General features: G+C 39.2%; 3 protein-coding genes across 4 annotated transcripts in view; 2 read left to right on the top strand and 1 right to left on the bottom strand.

The window, feature by feature from the left end:
• The window catches only part of taf3 (TAF3 RNA polymerase II, TATA box binding protein (TBP)-associated facto), a 996,662-nt gene that overhangs the window by 283,971 nt on the left and 693,202 nt on the right, over positions 1 to 19,489 (top strand). The window lies entirely within an intron of this gene.
• Positions 303 to 6,203, bottom strand: depdc4 (DEP domain containing 4; the record flags this gene model as incomplete). Its single annotated transcript, XM_079816995.1, has 9 exons — positions 303 to 1,920; positions 2,007 to 2,085; positions 2,169 to 2,294; positions 3,381 to 3,523; positions 3,612 to 3,838; positions 3,927 to 4,119; positions 4,934 to 5,085; positions 5,162 to 5,567; positions 6,128 to 6,203. 9 exons carry the CDS (start codon positions 6,201 to 6,203, stop codon positions 1,721 to 1,723), a joined length of 1,602 nt encoding a protein of 533 aa, XP_079673121.1. The 3' UTR covers positions 303 to 1,720.
• On the top strand, positions 7,008 to 19,321 carry usp44 (ubiquitin specific peptidase 44). 2 transcript variants are annotated; one of them, XM_079817856.1, is made up of 8 exons: positions 7,008 to 7,094; positions 8,676 to 8,781; positions 9,034 to 9,296; positions 10,373 to 11,641; positions 13,365 to 13,560; positions 16,479 to 16,587; positions 16,686 to 16,891; positions 17,309 to 19,321. In XM_079817856.1, the coding sequence occupies exons 3-8, from the start codon at positions 9,120 to 9,122 to the stop codon at positions 17,437 to 17,439; spliced, it is 2,088 nt and encodes a 695-aa protein (XP_079673982.1). In that variant the 5' UTR covers positions 7,008 to 7,094; positions 8,676 to 8,781; positions 9,034 to 9,119; the 3' UTR covers positions 17,440 to 19,321. The 2 variants fall into 2 exon arrangements, with proteins under 2 accessions (XP_079673982.1, XP_079673983.1); XM_079817857.1 differs by lacking the exon at positions 8,676 to 8,781 and having other exon boundaries at positions 7,018 to 7,094.

Here is a 19,489-nt window from a genome sequence, read left to right as displayed (position 1 = left end):
TCTGTGTTTTCAAAATACTATTCATATCGATTCACTTTTAACTCGACTCTTCTGCTGAGATTGGTTTGCTTTCTGCTTGGGACCTCAGACAGCCGATGATCACAATGTACCTATTATTAAAATTGTTCTATATTTTCACCTTACTTAGACCAATATTGTCCAAACTTTGTCACTTTACAAAGTATGGGCACATCACAAATGTTCAAAGCATGTTACAATTGTTTATAATTATGGCTGGAAGGTTGAACCTGCTGCTTAAAAATAATACAATTCTTAAAAACACAAAATAAGAGTCAGAATGTGAGCTTTTGTAGACATTTTAATTTTAAATATCAGAAAATTAAAGTGCATCTAAAAAAATTATCTAATCCAATTACAACAATTAGTCAACTTAATTAGTTCAAAGTACCAGTAATGCTTTCTTTATTAATTAGCTTTCTGTTCAAGTACTTAATAAATACCATTGATATGTAAAACCACAGTTAATCCAGTGCATTCATGTATCATTTTAAAAATTTAAATAACGTCTGCAATTAAATCTTCCCTTTATCTTTCTGAATAATTATGCCTTATACATAGTCACACCCTATTATGCTAAATTTTTCAATACAAATCCATTTAAAAATCAGAAGTAGACATTTAGCCTATACAGAGTACAGTAATATATGAGGTCGATACTCATTAAAATTCTTTGTGCTCAGTCGTTAAAATTAAAAAGTAAGTAAATAAGTGATCCAAGAAAGAGCATAATTTGAAACTTTACCTTCAAGGCATAGGTATCTATTTTTAAATTTCAAGTGCAGCTAAAACTAATTCTAATAGCTTGTAAAAACCTGAGCAAATCGCACAATTCAAGTAATCCTATACTGAGATATGTTTAAGCACATGAAAACAGTACTCACTCACCTGATTAAATCTATGTAGTGTTCAGTAGTGATAAGCGTTTTTTTGTTTGTTTATAGTATTAATACTTGTAATAACTGTCCTGTTTACAAAACTTCTATAAATCAGAGACTATTTGCAAATGAGGTAATCTATCTACAAACAGTCCGGTAACACACTATTTTTCAGTGTCCTTGTTACATGTTACTTGCAAACATAAATTATGCATAATCTTGTGCAGTGTTGGGGAAAGTTACTTTTAAAAGTTATGCCTTACAGTATTGTGTTACTAATAAGTAACTAATTCCATTACTTGGTTACTTTTTACAGAGAGTAATGTGTTACGTAATGTGCATAACTTTTTCTCACCTGGGCTGGGCTTGCTTTGGGCTGAAGGAAGTGCAAAGTCAGTCAATAAATGGGAAAACAAAGTAACTTGCGTTACTAGTTACTTGAAAAAGTATTCTGATTATGTAACTTGCATTAGTTGCAATGCGTTACATCCAACACTGATCACATGCAACTAACCCTAACACTATAGTAAGTACATGTAGTTAATTATTATTACTCAGTACTTAAATGTATAATTACACTGTACCAAGGACACCATAAAAATAAGTGTAGTTCTGTAAGGTTAGTAACTCTAATCTTTGGATTTCTATATTAGCTGGAATGCAGGAGCATTCGCACAGTCCTATAACAGATGAGTCACTCAGAAAATGGCTTCAACTAATAAAAATAAGTTTAACAAACAACTCTATCTGACATAATTCTATAACCCGGATTGCTAAAAACCTTCACGGTCTAACAAACTATGTGTATCAGTGTTCATTACTTTCTAGAATGTAGAGAAGAAGTGCTGGAAAAAAATCCCTGGGTGATGTTTCTGGAACTGTTTGGCCAGTCGTCTCTTCTGTTTGACGGACAGGCCGTCACTGTGAGCGATGTGGTGCATTAACTGCTTTAAACTGTCAAGAGTGGCCTCATCTTTGTTGTCCTCATACTGCTGGAGCGACACCTTCTGGCAGAATGTGAACACTACAAAGGCAAAAGGGATAGCTTAAGGAGACGGTAAATCAAATCAATGTGTAAATCAGTTTTATAGGGAGACTGCGAGTGCTTACGAGCTACATTATCTAGATCCCTCCCTTGCTGCAAAGTTTGTAGTGTCTTCCTCACAGCCTCAATCAGTGATAACGGTGTCTAGATATGCAGGTGTGAAAGAAAAATTATTAACCATTCACAGAACTTTCAGAGCTAATGTATTTTTTAAAAAAAGGGCATACCTTAAAGAGTTGAGTGTGATTATCCATGAGGAACAGCAGTAGTTGCTCACATTGGACTCGAGTCATTTCTTTACTCTGGATCACAGCCTTGACAAACGTCTTGCTAACCAAAGCACGGTTCTCAATCTGTTTCAAAACAAATGAGCCCGTGCATTTATAATACGCATTCACACATGTTAAGAATGGACAAAACGTATATCTTTTAGATGAAAACATTGTTCCAGTTAGTAGAAACGTTTAAAGTAAGATTTTAAGTCAGATTTTTATTAAAGGAATTAATGCTTTTCTTCAGTAAGGATCTATTGATCAAAAGAGACAGTAAAGACATCACGGTTTTCACAAAAATATTGACCAGCACAACTTTTTCCAACATTTATTGATAATAATAAATGTTTCTTGAGCAGCAAATCATCATATTAGAATGATTTCTGAAAGATCATGTGACAGTGAAGACTGGAGTAATGATGCTGAAAATTCAGCTTTGATCACAGGAATAAATTACATTTTATAAATATATTAAAATAGAAAAAAAGGTATTTTAAATTTAAATAATTTTTCACAATATTACAAATTTTACTGCATTTTTGATCAAATAAATGCGGCCTTGGAGAGCATAAAAAACTTTTGATTGGTAGCGTATAATAATATAATAATTAAGCGAATTTTATTATAATAAAGAAAAAATTAAGTGTCTTAAAAAAATAAAATAAAAGGGTAAATTCTAATAATTCACTTTTTAGTATGAATTCCGAGAACACACATATATATACACATACACACACACATATATTAAATATATATTACACATATTATATTATATATAACACTTTAAAATAAGGTCTCATTTGTTATCATAAGTTAATGTATTAATTAACATGAACAATACCATGAGCAATACATTTGTTATTGTATTTAATATTTTAATACCATTTTTTTATTTTAACCAGCTGTTCATTTTTGTTCATGTTAGTTCACAGTTCATTAACTAATGTTAAAATATGCCTTTTTATTTTAATAATGTATTTGTAAATGTTGAAAGTAACAATCTAAGATTAATAAATGCTGTAGAAGTATTAATTCTTTGTTCATGTTAACTACATTAGTGAACTAATTGGTGAACTTATCAAACTTTATTGTAAAGTGTTACATTCTAAATGTATCTTTAAGTACTTTGAGAATGGTTTCAATCAATCAAATCAGTCAATAAATCACCTGCTTGTGCAGTCTGAAAGCTTCATTATCTGCCGCGGCTGCCATAAAACCCAACAGTCTACGTAACTCGTCTCTGCTCGTGGACTCCAACAGCTGCAGACAGAGCTGAGCCGCTCTCAAGGCATCCTGACTTCTCCCACAATCTACACACAAAGGTCATTCTAAATAACGCAGAAAGAATGAACAGCCTCTAACACAAATATCATTGAGCCCATTGTGTTTTACATTTACCCAAAAGATGTAGGATTCCAGTCTGGATGTCCATGTAGCGGCCTGGCAGTAGTGGAGGTCTCTCTGGGCTGTTGTAATACTTGGCGATGGTGTCAAACAGCAGTCTCTTATGCTTCCCCTCCCCAGATGCTGCATTCTGCTGAATGAGCTGCTCACTGGCAGCCACGATTAACTGATCTGGGAACAGCTCAAGACAATCCACCGCTGCCACCAGCCAAGAATCCAACCTACGAAAAGCGGAATAACACACAGGTGAACCCACATAAAACCCATGAAACTGAACGTGACGGCACCGAGTATTGTGAGTGCACTGACTCGTGCAGGTTGAGACTCTCTGAGACTTCACGATCCACACAGGTGTTGGAGATGACCAGGTCCCCGTGGTTGCGCAGGGATGAACGTAGCGGCTCTGGTTTGGCAGGTGAGGTCAGAATACTGTCCAGCATGGAGATCTCAACCACCTGTAGCAACTGAAGTAACGCCTGCAGCCTCCAAACGTCCCGCACCACTGAAACAAACACAAAAAGCGAAGAAATAGTAAGAGCTGTTCACATAGGGCATGGTCATGCATCCTTCTGCACTGCTGTCTAATCGTGTCAATGCCACGACAATTGTGTCTTTAAGACACGTCAAGTTAAAACTAGTTAAAACAAGTTAAAACACTTCAGACCCCATTAGAACTCACAAAAGCCCAGATAAACAACATTATACCCCGTCAGAACCCATTACACCACATCAGACCTTCAAGAGACCACTTGAGACTCCATTCAGATCCATTTTGATCTCAACAGAGACCAAATCAGACTCTATTAGACCACAATACACTACATCAGAATCCCAAGAAATCATTTAATTCTTTGCTTGAACCTTTTCAGGTCCATTCAGAACCCATCAGAGACCAAAACAGACTCTATTAGACCATAATTGACTAATTCTGAAACTGAACCCCAAGAAACCACATCAGACCCCTTTAGAATCCATTACACCACACCAGACATTCAAGACAAAACACTTTAGACTTCATTTAAACCTCTTCAGACTCCGTTATATTCCAACAGAGACCAAATCAGACCCTATTCGACTGCCATAGTTTTGCCTTGTGATGTAAACTAAATGCTAGTTGAAACGGCCAAACCCTTAAAATAGCTCCACCCCAACTTATTTACATATTAACAGGAAAGTGAGGAAATTTATTTGTAACAGTTCTAATATCAGAGACATTAGAATACAACACATGTTGTATGGTCAAAAGACTTTTCATGCAAATGCCATGAAAGGAAGACATTATGTTCTTTAAAAATCAAAATTATAAGCAGTTTCACCTTTTTTCGAGAGGAAACTGTTGGAAATTGCAGCACGATGTAGATCAGAGGGCACAGATGGGTGCAGGTTTATATTCTTCAGTAGTCTCTCCACTCTTCTGTCAGATGATCCAAGAACCAAAGGGTTGGAGATCGTCTGCATTTCTCCAAACCTTCAAACAAACAACATAAAACCTTAAGTTTCGTAAATAAAACATTTAGATGTGCCAATGATACAAATATAATTACCTTGAAGTGCTCTTCCTCTTTCCAGTTTGTTTGTCTGGAGTCTGGTTCTCACCGCCACTGTATCTCTTTTTGGCCGATCCATCCAGGAAGCGGTACAGGCTGCAGCTGGAATCCTCAAAGGTGATTTCTTTTTCTCGTCTGAAGAGCTTCATCCCGATGGGTTCGAACACTCTAGACTCCATTAAGGCTTGGCAGAGCCTGCCAGCTTTGAGACGGGACACTTCGCTGGAGCAGAAATAGATGTTCTGCATGAGGTGGCTCAGAACCACGTCCACCGCATCAGAGCCGGTGAAGCAGTCATGATGGACGCGCAGGTGCTGTCTGCGGGGTCGGAGCTCCACCTGCGTCCGCAGGGCCTCAATGATGTTCTGCCACAGCTGAGTGGCCCTGAAGGGCCCAGAGAAACCTAAAAGACAGTATAAAGGAACAGGCAGAGTGTAACCGGAATGAGACATCTGGGATCTTATAGCTGTGGTCTTATTTGTGAAAAAACTTAACAGAACATTCATAAATGGATAGTGAATGGTGGGGAAAAGAATGAGGTTTAAAGACAATTTTAATGATTTAAAAAAATATATATATATACTTTTAAGATATGAAGTACGCTACAAGTGCACGTTCAAAACCATTAAGCACAATTGTTTTCACAAAGTATGGTATTATCATCTGATATATCACTATACTTCAAACACCTTTATACTTTGTGTCTTTATAAACAGTATGCTAATGTTGATTGAATAGAATTATGAATACCATAGAAACTATATTTGACTGTAAGTTTACATTATTCTTGATTGAGCACAAAAGACTCGGTGAAAACGGCTTAACTAACGTTAGCTGAATAACCTGATAAGGATCTTGCTTCATTTGGTCAAGTTCGTTATCAAATGGTGGAAATATACAGGTAACATATAAAAACAAACTGTGCAGAAAAAGAAATGCTTCATATAAACCGTTAGTTTGTACCTGACAGTTGTTTATTCTCCCTGAAACAGGTTTGACTGTTTAGTCTTCTGAACCGCGGAGTCAAATCCACCGCCATCGCGGCATCGGAAATGGCGTCACACGGTCATTCTGTGACGTACATCGATGCGACGAGGCTCTGATCTGAGATCAGCTTCAGCTTTACGAGACCGCACGTTTGCTTGAATGAATCTGATCCTAGAACCCTGTGCTGCACTATCCCTACCATATACCGTGTGTACACTCACTCACACGCAGTTAGAATTTAGTGGAGCTGTGGAAAATATGATCACGCCCATCCAATATATGACTTTATTGGTAGATTTATTGGTATTCTAGTTTTTGCTGCAGAAATAAAATACCTTAGTTTCTATCGTCCTTTTCGTCCTTTATATATACTGCAATAAAGTCATATATATGTGTGTATACTGTGTATAATTATTATGTATATGAATACGCACACAGCGCATGCATATTCAATATTTTTTTATATATATTTATATATAATTTAAAATATTGACATATGGAGAGTATGAGGAAATTCATTTTACAAAAAAGTACTGTGTGTGTCACCGTATAGAGATGGAATCATTCCATATTACATTTAATTTGTATTTATTTTAATGTCCTTGGTTTTTTTTTAATGCCATGGGTTTCGAGGATGAGCGATTTGAAAGTGTTGCGGTGACTCTACGAATGGCACGTAAACATTAGTCGTCTCGTCCTACACGATGTTTTAACGGGTTCGCGGCATTCGTTAGTTCCTCCTTTATTCAAATCTGAAGATTAATTTTGAGATATTAAACGCGACGTTTGTGAAAGTGAGTCTTTTGTTTTGGGCGGTCTGGACTGGCACCTCGCGTGTCATCTTCGGCATGACGTCACAGAGGGACACTCCACGCGACAAGTGTAGACAAGATGGCGCTCGCTGTTGTGCCTCAGAAGTAACCAGTGCTTGACGAAAAATCAGGTTAGTGAAATATCACCGATTTTAAGCAGCTCCGATCCGAATCGCGTTTGCACCAGCGGCGGAAATAAAACACAATCCTTGTATTTCAGTCGCCCAGCATTTCAGTCTCGCTTCACTGCTGTGTGATTTTAGCATTAGCTCACTAGCATCCCGTATGTTGGTTAACTTTCCTCTATAACAGGCTCATTAGAGACACCACACTAGCAGAGCTGCTCGGAGCTCAGCTGTTAACCTGGTTAGCTCTTTGGAACTAGTTAGATGAAGGAGTTAGTTAGCACCTTTCACCATTCACCATTCGCGCGCCTAAACACCTTCAAAGTCAAACTGAGCTTAACTAGTTAAATGAGGTCAGTTTGGTGGACCATCCTCGTTTAAACACGTTCCCAGACTTGAAGTCGCGTCAACCAAGAGTTGATAAAGACAAGCACTGACTGTGCAGTAATAACTTTTACAAATCAATTTACCTTAGCAATGTGCTATACGCATATTTAACCTTCTAAATAAGACTAATGTCAACAAACTAGGTGTATTTCTAGTGTGACTAGTGTGTTTTTCTTAAACACACGTGGGGCCCATAGGAACTGGGTGTTATTTTGGTCGTGACACAGCTCAGGCGTCTGTGAAGCTAAATAAGGGACATGCATTTGCTTAAGCCGGGTTGTTTACATGCTAAGCTACTTACTTACTGATGTTTACAGGCTTGAACGTAGTGCCTTAGTTTAGTTTTAAAATACTGGTATTATTTAAAACATTAAGATACTGGTGTGTTTTTTGGACATTGCAGCATGGAAACACCAGTTTTTTTTTGAAAACATGTACCATGTAAATACTGTGGTCCTTGTATTTAGAATGCTGTGTAAAACCATGTTATTTGAATATTGTGATGTTTCAGTGTTGTTATGTATTTCAAAATACTACAGTAATTCCATTTAGTCATGTACCATGGCAGTATCCTGAATTATATTCCTGGAGTACAGTGCTAATTGCTAATACCATGGTACAGGAATATGGTAATATTTCAATACCGAGTGTGATATCAAGTGTTTATACAATGTTACTAAAATGGTATTCTTTGAGTTTCTACTGTGTGAATATTAAGATTTATTTCAAAGTAAAAACATTTTTTTTGGAGGACATTAAAATTGTAATAACCATGTTATATTTCACTCTACCATCATATTACTGTACTGGAGAATTACAGATTGTTATTTCTATGTGGTCATTTTTATTATGTGTGTGTGTGTGTCTGTGTCATGACGGGAATAGATTCTTCCTCCTGTTGTGTCAGATCAACCGTGATCTTGAGCAATAGTTTTATGATGTTGTTAAATTGCTGTCTTTATTTGCCAGATACAGGATCACTAATTCAAAAAACACTGTAGAAGACAATGACGCACACATACACTCCCATTTAAAAGTTTGGGGTAGATACGTTTTTTTTTAAGATAAGAGAAGTTTCTTATACTTACCAAGAGTTTATACATTTGATAAAGTACATTAAAATTGTAAAATATGATTATAATTTAAAGTAACTAATATATTTTAATACATTTTAAAATGTAATTTATTCCTGTGTTGCAGTGCTGAATTTTCAGCATCACTACTCCAGTCTTCAGTGTCACGTGATCCTTCAGAAATCATTCTAATCATTCTAATATGATGATTTGCAATGCATGTAGAAACCATGGTACGTTCTTCCATGATTCTTTGATGAATATAAAGTTCAAAACAAAAGAAAATTTAGTAGACATTTGTATAACAACGTAAAGGTTGTTGCTGTCACTTTTTCAAAAGAAAAAAATCTTTCTGACCATAAACTTTTAAATGGTTGTGTTATTAATCCTATGAATTTTTTTATGACTAGAAATAATGTCACAAATGAATATGTCTTCAAAACAAGATGCATCCATTCTAGTCTGACCTTTTTTTTTCTCTGCAGATTAACCATCATGCCTTGGGAGGAGCTGGTTTCACTGCTGGCTGCCGTCACCATGGTGATGTGAAGAGGGGCAGTGACTGACTGTGATGGACAGGTGTAAGCACGTGGGTCGCTTAAGACTCGCGCAGGACCACTCGATCCTAAACCCGCAGAAATGGCACTGTGCGGACTGTAACACCACAGAGTCGGTGTGGGCATGTCTCAGCTGTTCGCATGTAGCGTGTGGACGCTACATAGAAGAACATGCGCTTCAGCACTTTAAGGTATGTTTAAATGATAATGTTACGTACAAGTATTTGATACATTGTTTAAAGCCATATAAACAAATAATACAGACTCATCAAATAGGTTTAGTTAAAGGATTAGTTCACCCAAAAATGAAAATTCTGTCATTGATTACTTTCCCTCATGTCGTTCAACACCGTAAGACCTCCATTCATCTTCGGAACACAAATGAAGATATTTTAGTTGAAATCTGATGTCTCTGAAAGGCCTCCATTGGCACAATGTGCTTTACACTCTCAAGACCCATAAAAGGTACTAAAGACGTCATTACAAAGTCCATCTCACTACAGTGGTTCTAAAATAACTTTATGAATCGACGAGAATAGTTTTTGTGCTCAAAAAACCCTAAATAATGACTTGTATAGTGATGACCGATTTCAAAACACTGCATCATGAAGCTTCGAAGTGTTATGTATCAGTGAGTCGATTCAGCGGTTTGGATCGCCAAAGTCACGTGATTTCAGCAGTTTGGTGGTTTGACACACGATCTGAATCATGATTCGCTTATTCTCTGAAATCGGTCATCACTATACAAGTCGTTATTTAGTTTTTTTGCGCACAGAAACTATTCTCGTTGATTCATAAAATTATTGTAGAACCTGCACTGTAGTGAGATGGACTTTGTAACTTTTATGGGTCTTGAGAGTGTAAAGTGCATTGTGCCAATGGAGGCCTTTCTGAGCCATCAGATTTCAACTAAAATATCTTCATTTGTGTTCCGAAGATGAACGGAGGTCTGACGGTGTCGAATGACATGAGGGTAAGTAATCAATGACAGAATTTTCATTTTTGGGTGAACTGACCCTTTAATTCAGTTTTCTGAGGAAAAATTTATAGATTTTTCTTTTTTACAATAAAATGTTTGCTCCTGTCTCAGCTTAATATGAAGAATCAACTAGCCACAAGTAATTTGTTGCTTGATCTTGAAATTTCACACTGTACCTTTAGATATAAATGTGAATATCTATAAAAAATAATCAAACTTATTATCAGACTGTCTTATTTTATAAGAATGTAGATATTGTATTAATATTGAAGTTTGATTTGTTTGTAGGAGCAGCATCACCCGTTGGCCCTGGAGGTGAATGAATTGTATGTATACTGCTACTTGTGCGATGACTACGTGCTGAATGATAATGCGACGGGTGACTTAAAGCTACTGCGTAGCACGCTAAGCGCTATAAAGAGCCAGTGCTATGAAGTCACCACACGCAGTGGGCGCACCTTGCGCTCATCCTCTGCCGGAGACCAGCTGTCAACCAGCACGCAGGAGCTGCAGTTGCGCGACGAAGACCGTATGTTCACGGCGCTGTGGCACCGCCGTCGTGCTCTGATTGGCCGTGTGTTCCGCTTGTGGTATGCACAAACGGAACGGGGGAGAACGCGATTGGAGGAGGAGCGGCAGCAGGAGGAAGAGGAGGAGAGGAAGCGGGAGGCGCGGGAAAGAAGGCAGCAACTCAAACGGCAGCTCAAAGAAGAGCTGGAAAGCGCACCTCCGAGGAAGAGCCATCGCATTCGTCGGCAGAGCCTAAAGACAGATTCTGCCGGTCCCGCGGCAGTGCCAACCAAGAGCACCAAATCTGTGAGGCGTAGGTCTGCTCCTGCTCGCATCTCCACCCGTACTCCACGAACTCCTAGAGAGAGAACGCCTCAACAGAGGCGCCGTCCACCACAAGCCAAGGCCAAACGGCACCGGGCCCCGCCTCCTAAAACAGGCGATTCGCCTATCAAACGGCGGCCCACCGTAACTCCAGGAGTGACGGGTTTGCGCAATCTTGGCAATACTTGCTACATGAACTCAATATTGCAAGTTCTGAGTCACTTGCATGTATTCCGGGAGTGCTTTTTGAGACTGGATTTGAACCAAGCGCTGGAACTGCTAGCCTCTGCCGTCAGCCGCAAGTTAGGACTCTCTGCTCAGCGCGTGATCCAGCCCAAAAGCTCCAACCTGGGGTCGGGGCTCAGCGGAGGGGCCTCCCGTTCACGCAACATGGAGCTTATACAACCCAAGGAGCCCAGCTCCAAACACATCTCACTTTGTCATGAGTTACACACACTGTTCCAGGTTATGTGGTCAGGCAAGTGGGCTCTGGTGTCCCCATTTGCAATGCTGCACTCCGTGTGGCAGCTGATCCCGGCGTTCCGAGGTTATGCACAGCAGGATGCACAGGAATTTCTTTGCGAACTCTTAGATAAAGTCCAGCACGAGCTGGAACGGACCAGAACGCTAACACCTGCCACTGTTCCAGCCAATCAGAGACGGCTTATCAAACAGGTGCTCAGTGTGGTCAACACCATCTTTCATGGCCAGCTCCTCAGTCAGGTAATGAGTTTCCAGATAATCACATCAGCTGATTAACATTAAACATTAGGACAGCAACAAACTATGCAAGGCTGCTTAAGTTTGGCCAATGAATCGGAAGGGTGCAGTACTTACTTTACAGCATGACTGGCTTTGCGTTGCTTTGGCGCTAACCAAACTTACTCAAAGGGGTTATAGTTACATTCAATTTTTTGATTTGCCTTCACCTTTCGCACCGGGTCGTTCTAGGAACTAACCACCAGGGTGGTTTCCTGAGAACAAAATGTTCCCTTAGGACCATTTTCCTGGTTGCATTCCCACCACCAGCAAGACATTTTGAAGTGACCTAAGCGTGTTGTGACTTTTATTTTGACAGTGTGGCGGACAGTTATGACAGAGCCTGAGCACACAGCGCTCCCATTCTCGTCTTCATTACTTTACGATCTGTTTAACAGTCCTGTCTAATCCGTTATTAGATAGAACTGTTATACAAAGAAAGTAGACCGTATATGATAAAGTATTAGCATTTGCTGTGTGATTGATGCCCAATGTTGCTAACTGAGCATAAATGCATAATCCTGTTTCACTTGGTCTCCTCAAAGTCGCGTTGGGTTTTCTCCTTAGCGTAAAGGTTGAGATGTCCGTCTATCACTGTTTTCCATGTAGTTCATGGTGTAAATATGTAGGCTATGACCTGTGTGTGTACGCTGTTTTTTTTTATTTTTTATTGTGGATACTGGTGTTTCACGTGCGTTCGGCCAATCAGCGTACACTTACGTCACTGGTAGGGTTGGGTATTGTTAGAATTTTAACGATTCCGATGTATTTGTCCATTCGCGTGCTGTGCAAAAAGATGAGGAACTCAGTTCATTATCGTGCACTATTCATTCACCATGAGAAGCCGTTCTGTGCGCACGTGTATGTGTGTCTGCAGCACAGTGTGTGTGCGCAACGGTTAAAAATCACAATAAAATGCGCACACAGTAACCAATAAGCGGAATCAAAATGCGCGTTTCTCATCGAATCACCGGTTCTGGGCAATTTGGAACCGGTTCTAAAATGGAACCGGTTTTCAATACCCATGCCTAGTCACTAGTAGTTCCTTTTGTGCTAGGTTAGACCATACTCTAGGTTAGACCCTACCCTGCTGAAGTAGGAGCTAATTTAGTTCCCCCAAAAGGCGTTCCTAGAACTAAAATCGTACTTTGAAAAGGTTCCTCTGGTGCGAAAGCCCTTAATAGTTCACCTAAAAGGCCTTGTTCTAAATGGTGTGCTTATAAAGTCCACAAGGTGTTCAATGGCCTGGAGGGCTAACATCCTGAAGATCTAAACTCTCGTGAAGTTTCTAGTAACCTTTATCAGCTGGTTCAGGTGTTTATTGGGGTTGGAGCCCTACTCTGCAGGACAGTGGCCCTCCAGGAGGGGGATTATAAACACTTACCGCATGATGTCCCATTTGATATTTCGAGGTTTCAGAAGGGTGCTCACAAGTGCCCTCCCATTGAAGCTGCAAAGTACACATCAATGGCGACTACACGACAGTCTATGCAGAATTATGAAGGACGACAAGGGCTTAGTGTGGAATTTGGGACAGGACCGTGCTTGTATTCTGATAAATTTCCAATGCTTCTTAGCACACAAGCTTGATTTAATTTGTGTTCACGTACTTGACAGAGTTTATTCGGTAAGCATTTTTGCACATTTAACATACAATTTGGATAAAAAACCTTGTCTTTTCTTGCAGGTGAGGTGTTTAGCGTGCGATCATCGCTCAAACACAATCGAGCCCTTCTGGGACCTTTCTTTGGAATTCCCAGAACGTTACCACAGCAACAGTAAGGATGCTGCACAGGTTCCATGTGGGTTGACAGAGATGCTGGCCAAGTTTACAGAGACCGAGGCTTTGGAGGGAGCCATATATGCTTGCGACCATTGCAACAGTGAGTTGGAAACATGCCAACATGTGACTGTAGGGAAACATTACAGGATAATAAATAGCCTGGAACTTGAAATGGATATCTTGGCACTCAAGTGTGTTATTTCTGCACCAGTAGTTTTAACCCCAACCACTCTTTCTACCCAGTGCTCGTCTTCAATTGGCCAGTCAGACAGATAACCCCGCCCCCAAATTTACATAATTAAAGGGATAGTTCAACCCCAAAAATGAAAATTGTCATAATTTACTCACCCTCAAGTTGCTCCATACCTGTGTGAGTTTCTTTCTTCTGATTAACACAAAACATATTTTAAGAGATGTTGGTAACCAGACAGTTGACAGTAGCCATTGACTTCCATAGTAGGAAAAAAAATATTATGGAAGTCAATGGCTACCGTCAACTGTCTGGTTACTAACATTCTTTTGTGTTCAGCTGAAGGTTTGGAGCAACTTGAGGGTGAGTAAATTGACAATTTCCATTTTTGGGGGAACTATCCCTTTAAAGGGTTAGTTCACCCAAAAATGAAAATTCTGTCATTAATTACTTACCCTCATGTCGTTCGACACCTGTAAGACCTCTGTTCATCTTCGGAACACAAATGAAGATATTTTAGTTGAAATCTGATGGCTCTGAAAGTCCTCCATTGGCACAATGGCACGGTTCACTCTCAAGACCCTTAAAAGGTACTAAAGACGTTGTTACAAAGTCCATCTCACTACAGTGGTTCTAAAATAACTTAATGAATCGGCGATAATAGTTTTTGTGCGCAAAAAAACCCTAAATAACGACTTGCATAGTGATAAAATCAGTAAAATCACTATAAAATACAATATTTAAAAAAAAATATTCTTATAGCCAAGCCATTTTAATAGCCTCGTTATACTTAATAAATATATTTTCTTCTTCCTAGTGTTCCCTGCAGCAGAGCGCACAACTGCACAAGCTTATAGGCTATATATGGCAGAAGCCATGAGCTTGCATTTTGGGTTAAGCTGCGTTCGCTTGACATTATGGAAAATAGAATAATAGAATCAAAACGTATTATCCTTTTTACACGTTGGGGATGTAGCGGTGAGAGAATGTTCCCTCACCGTTTCCCTCATTGCAGTGCTTGTGCACTGAGCGGCTGAACGCATGCAGCCGTGCGCAGTTTACTTTCGGTTTTCCAATTCAGGGGCGGGTTGCTTGAATTGTGGGTTCATTAGCTATTATTCTTAATGAAAAACATGGCAACAAAACAGTACAATGACAAACTCCCTTAAATAGGCGCTTTTACATCGCTTTGAAACCAAATATTCCGCGATCATCTTGTAATTTAGCTCCTCGCTCTTGTGAAGAATATGATCTGACTGCTGCTGCTGATGTGCTGAGATGCCCATTAGTTTGGCTCAAGTGGCACGTTCAGTTTTTTAATTGTAGTTAGTCTTAGAGCCCTGCACGGGCCTCAAATCTAGGCCCTAGCCCGGCCGTGTCCGACAAATTACCAAAACTATCGGCCCGAGTCCCGTGATTTTTTTATCCTCCCTATTAGGCCTACACATCGTTGCAGCCATTCAAATAGTTCAGTTTTGTTTTTAATGTCAAAGTAGTTATATTTCGTTTCTTTATTAAGTTAATTTAGAAAAATGTTTAAAGCATTTTTTGGTTTGTTAAATTAAAGTTGTTGTATTTTTAAAGTAACGACCAAGCGGACAGTGAGTTAACAACACATGTTTGATCTATTTATCCTCTTAAAGCAACACTTGACTTGTCTTGCTTATAATAAAATCCATGGATATCAAACACTTCAAGCATCACAATGTTGGTTTAAACGTTTAGCCTATATCAGTTTTTTGAACCACTTTTAGTGCCATATAGAACCTTTTTTTTTTGTAAACGTGTTCAAAAATAATAAATAAATTACACCTCTCCGCAAAATTAAAATAAATCCGATCTTCAATTCTTGCGCTAGCCTATGCACATTTAACGGAGTTCACGTCAACGAAAGCAACAGATATGCGCTGCATTATATTCATCAGATCATTTCAAGACCAAAGACCGCAATATCAGTACAAGTGACCTAAGCACTGTAAGAGCATTTAGTCTCATTCGTTTTAATGAAGATGATTGTGTTTTTGAGCATCTAAGACGTTCGGCAGTTTGCGTGTTGGCTTGCTTTACTCATTTGCAGCGATAGCCTATAGCTACTCTAAACACTGTGCGAGCCATCTTGACAGTCGTGGTGTCATGGTCTCATGTTGTTTCCACCAGCGCAGCACACCTCATTGTTTTTTTTAATTAATGAATGTTTAAAATATAAAATTAAGGAAAAAGCCTGCGTTTGAGGTATGACGTGAAAATTGTCCCGAAGCCAGGGGGAGAAATGCAGGGCTCTAGTTGGTCTGTTCTATAACTGAACAGAATTATTTTTACTAGCTACTATAATATATCAAAACTGGGACATAACATACCTGTGTGTTCTGTATCACTAGTTCATTGGCCGTTTGCGGAGCATATAAACCCTGCCCATGTGAGGCGCGCCGCTTCTCCAGATTCCAGCCTTTATTAGAGAGAAGGATATGTTCAGCTCCTTCCCTCCGAAGCTTCGAATATTCGATGTTGATTACTACCAAAGCTTCGAAGCTCAAAAAATGGTATTCGGACCAGCCCTACCCTCAAGTTGTTCCAAACCTGTATGAGTTTCTTTGTTCTGCTGAACACAAAAGAAGATATTTTGAAGAATGTTTGTAACCAAGCAGATCGAGCAACCATTGACTACCATAGTAGGGAAAAAAATACTAGTAATACTATGAGTAAATGATGACAGAATTTTCATTTTTGAGTGAACTATCCCTTTAAGTTTTACCTCAAAGTTTTTTTATGCTTCTCCCGAGGAGGCTATCCCACTCATTCAAAAGTTCTTGTTCTGCTGTCTCTTTAAGGCAAACGACGGCGATTCTGTTCAAAGCAAGTGGTCTTGACTGAAGCTCAAAAACAGTTGATGGTTCACAAACTGCCTCATGTTCTCAGACTGCACCTCAAACGCTTCAGGTATCCACACACGTTTACATGGCACACGACCTCCTGGATTTCCCCAGCTTTGAGGTTCCTGTCGTCAGTCAGATGTTAATGTGTCCGTGTATGTTTAGGTGGTCTGGGAGAAACCACAGGGAGAAGATTGGCGTGCACGTTCAGTTTGAGCAGGAGCTGAACATGGAACCCTACTGCTGCAAAGACTCCAGTAACTTACCCCACCCGCAACACTTCCTCTACCAACTCTCTGCTGTCGTCATGCACCATGGGAAGGGATTTGGCTCCGGCCACTACACTGCCTTTTGTTATAATACAGAAGGAGGTAAAACATTCTTCTTTTCATCTGCCACGTCAGAAAAGTCTAGGCTGTCAATCTGGTTTGCATGTAGTAGATATGTTATTAATAAAAAGGTACCTGAAATGCTATGACGTAACTAGTGTAAACGTCACCAAACACATAACCAGAAGTTCATCTGCATAGAAAAGTAGTCCCTTCATAAAAGGATAATTTATAAAATTTCACAGCTCAAAAACACATTATAATTGCTTTAGCAACAAATCCAAGAGGTATATTAATGCTTTACACACTCCTGCCCCATACACTTCCATTGTACGTGCATAATTTTAGAACTATGCATAGCATGTGTACTTACACTTATGTTGAAGCATTTTAAAATCAACTTACTTGGCACTCAGGTGTGTGTTTTTGTTGTTAATGCATCTTATCCTTTCTTCTCAGGGTTTTGGGTGCACTGTAACGACTCTAAACTGAGTGTGTGTGCCGTGGAGGAAGTGTGTAAGGCCCAGGCTTACATTCTCTTCTACACACAGAGAAACTCTCAGGACAATAGCAAAGCCAGTGACCTCTGACCCCCGCTGCGTAGCCAGTCAACCGCAGAGACTGTTTTGTTTTGTACATTCTGTTGATATATCGTTTTGGGACGGTTAGTTTGTCTCCTTTTTCTAGTGTACAGCAAATGTGGAGAATGTTTTTGTCACGCACACTTATGCCTTAAAGTTATATGACTGACAGATTTTGGTAGGAGGCATTCTTGCAGTGATTGTAGCGTTCGTTTGTGTGCATGTACGAAGAGAGCGAAACTGGTCCCGAGTCGGAAGCATTACTGCTCTCATTAGTCTCTGTGCATCCCTGATTGATGTTCACAAACCAAAGTTGTTCTGAATGTGTTCCGAACCTGAAATGTTCATAGCGTCAGTATGAAAGAAAGTGTAAGAAACAAATGATGTTTTCTCTCTTCATATCTTTCTAAATATTAAAGTGTTTTAATATCTTCAGACATATTTTTAAAGTGCCCTGCCAAGTCAAACCAGTTTAACTCTTTCCCTGCCAGCATTTGATCATTTTAACAATAATTTCATGGCCTCCAGAATATATTTTGTTGTGTGAATATCTGAACATGCAATATATCAAAAGATAGAACAGATCCTCTGCTTTTAAACAAACAAAAACGGCTTTATTCTAGCTTCATAACACTTGAATGTGGGAAGTTTCATTTTAAAAAAGCAACATTTTGAGCAAAAAGCTGAGAAAATCGCGTGTTTGTCAAAGACTACTTCTGGATAGGATTCCGAACGATTGAGTAGATAGAGTCCATCAACACACTTTATGCTTGCAGTCCGAAACCTCGTCCTGGGTCGACAATTCGTTCAGTAACATTAAGCATTTTAATGCTGTTTAATGTTGACGATTGCGTTGTTTTACACATGCACCTGCTATCGTTTGTTTCTTCTTCGCCTGTGTTTTGATCACGAGATTATGTACTCTGTCAGAAGATGTCATAGCGCCCCCTACCCTATGAAGGCCGGGACACACCAAGTCGACCGTCGGGCCGTTTTCGAGCGTTAGATTTCTCGGTTTGTTCCGCAACTTTGGCTCTAGTCGGACGCCGGAGGGGGTTTTGTGCGATTCAGCATGTAGAATAGGCGTCGGGCAGTCGGCGACAGAGAGAGAACTCTGATTGGCTGTTCAGCTTAGCGCTCGAGGATAAAAGTGAAAGTGCTGAAAACGAGCAAAGAAACGGTACAAACAGAAGGCGGTTATAAGTTTTCACGAATATTTTGTATAATAACATGAGTCGACAGGAATGATGATCATCGTGATTGATATTCAAAATGGCAAGTAAGCGCTGCTTTGTTTATGGTTTGTATATCTGCAGTCCTGTTTCGGTTCCCCTTTTTGAACGACGAATATATAGATAGACGATTGATACCTGCTGATATATACAGATATTAACTTGCACGCATGCGCAGAACGAACAACACGGTCAGATTTTCGTTCACAGAAAACGCGGAAAGCCGAACATTTCCATCAATGGCGGGGAAGAGTTAAAGATGTTGACACTTAAACAAGACTCGATTCAGGAATTTTTTCTGTCTCCTCAGAATGTAGTTTTATACCTGGTATTTGGGTAGATATTTTTTTTCCCATTTTACAGGAAAATGTAAAAGATTTTTCACCAGCAAAAGGCAATGTATGCTGTATACATTGTCTGTGTGTGGCGTTAGACCCGTTCTCTGTAGTTTGTACACTTTGGATGTAACGTTATGTGTTTGTGCGACTCACACACAACTTTCTCAAATATCTTTTCCACATCTTGTTTGTTCTTAATTTTTTTTGTCCATTTTCCTCCTCTGCATTCGAGCAAGTATAGATGTAAAACTATGCAAATTGTTACCTCAATTCATAGAGAAATTTACCTCAATAAAAGGAGAATATTTTTGCATTTTTCTAAACAACTTGTCAACTGTTTTCTTTACTTTTTTTTAAAGATTGTCTTGAAATATTGTCTATGAATTTGCATATCTTGATATATACAATGAAAAACTTCAGGTTTCATTCATAAAACCTAAAGCTATTGATGAAACAGCAGGATTGTACTAAAATCCATAATTTGTTCAA

Source organism: Gobio gobio, assembly GCF_949357685.1.
Source record: "Gobio gobio genome assembly, chromosome: 5".
Taxonomy (NCBI): domain Eukaryota; kingdom Metazoa; phylum Chordata; class Actinopteri; order Cypriniformes; family Gobionidae; genus Gobio; species Gobio gobio.
This window is presented reverse-complemented; position numbering and strand designations above follow the sequence as displayed.

What these genes read in the sequence shown, in the direction of transcription:
- usp44 (XM_079817856.1), top strand. Translation starts at nt 9,120, where the DNA reads ATGGACAGGTGTAAGCACGTGGGTCGCTTAAGACTCGCGCAGGACCAC. An exon ending in TGCTTGCGACCATTGCAACA is followed by an intron (nt 13,561 to 16,478) that starts GTGAGTTGGAAA and finishes TGTCTCTTTAAG; the next exon opens with GCAAACGACGGCGATTCTGT. An exon ending in TTGTTATAATACAGAAGGAG is followed by an intron (nt 16,892 to 17,308) that starts GTAAAACATTCT and finishes CTTTCTTCTCAG; the next exon opens with GGTTTTGGGTGCACTGTAAC.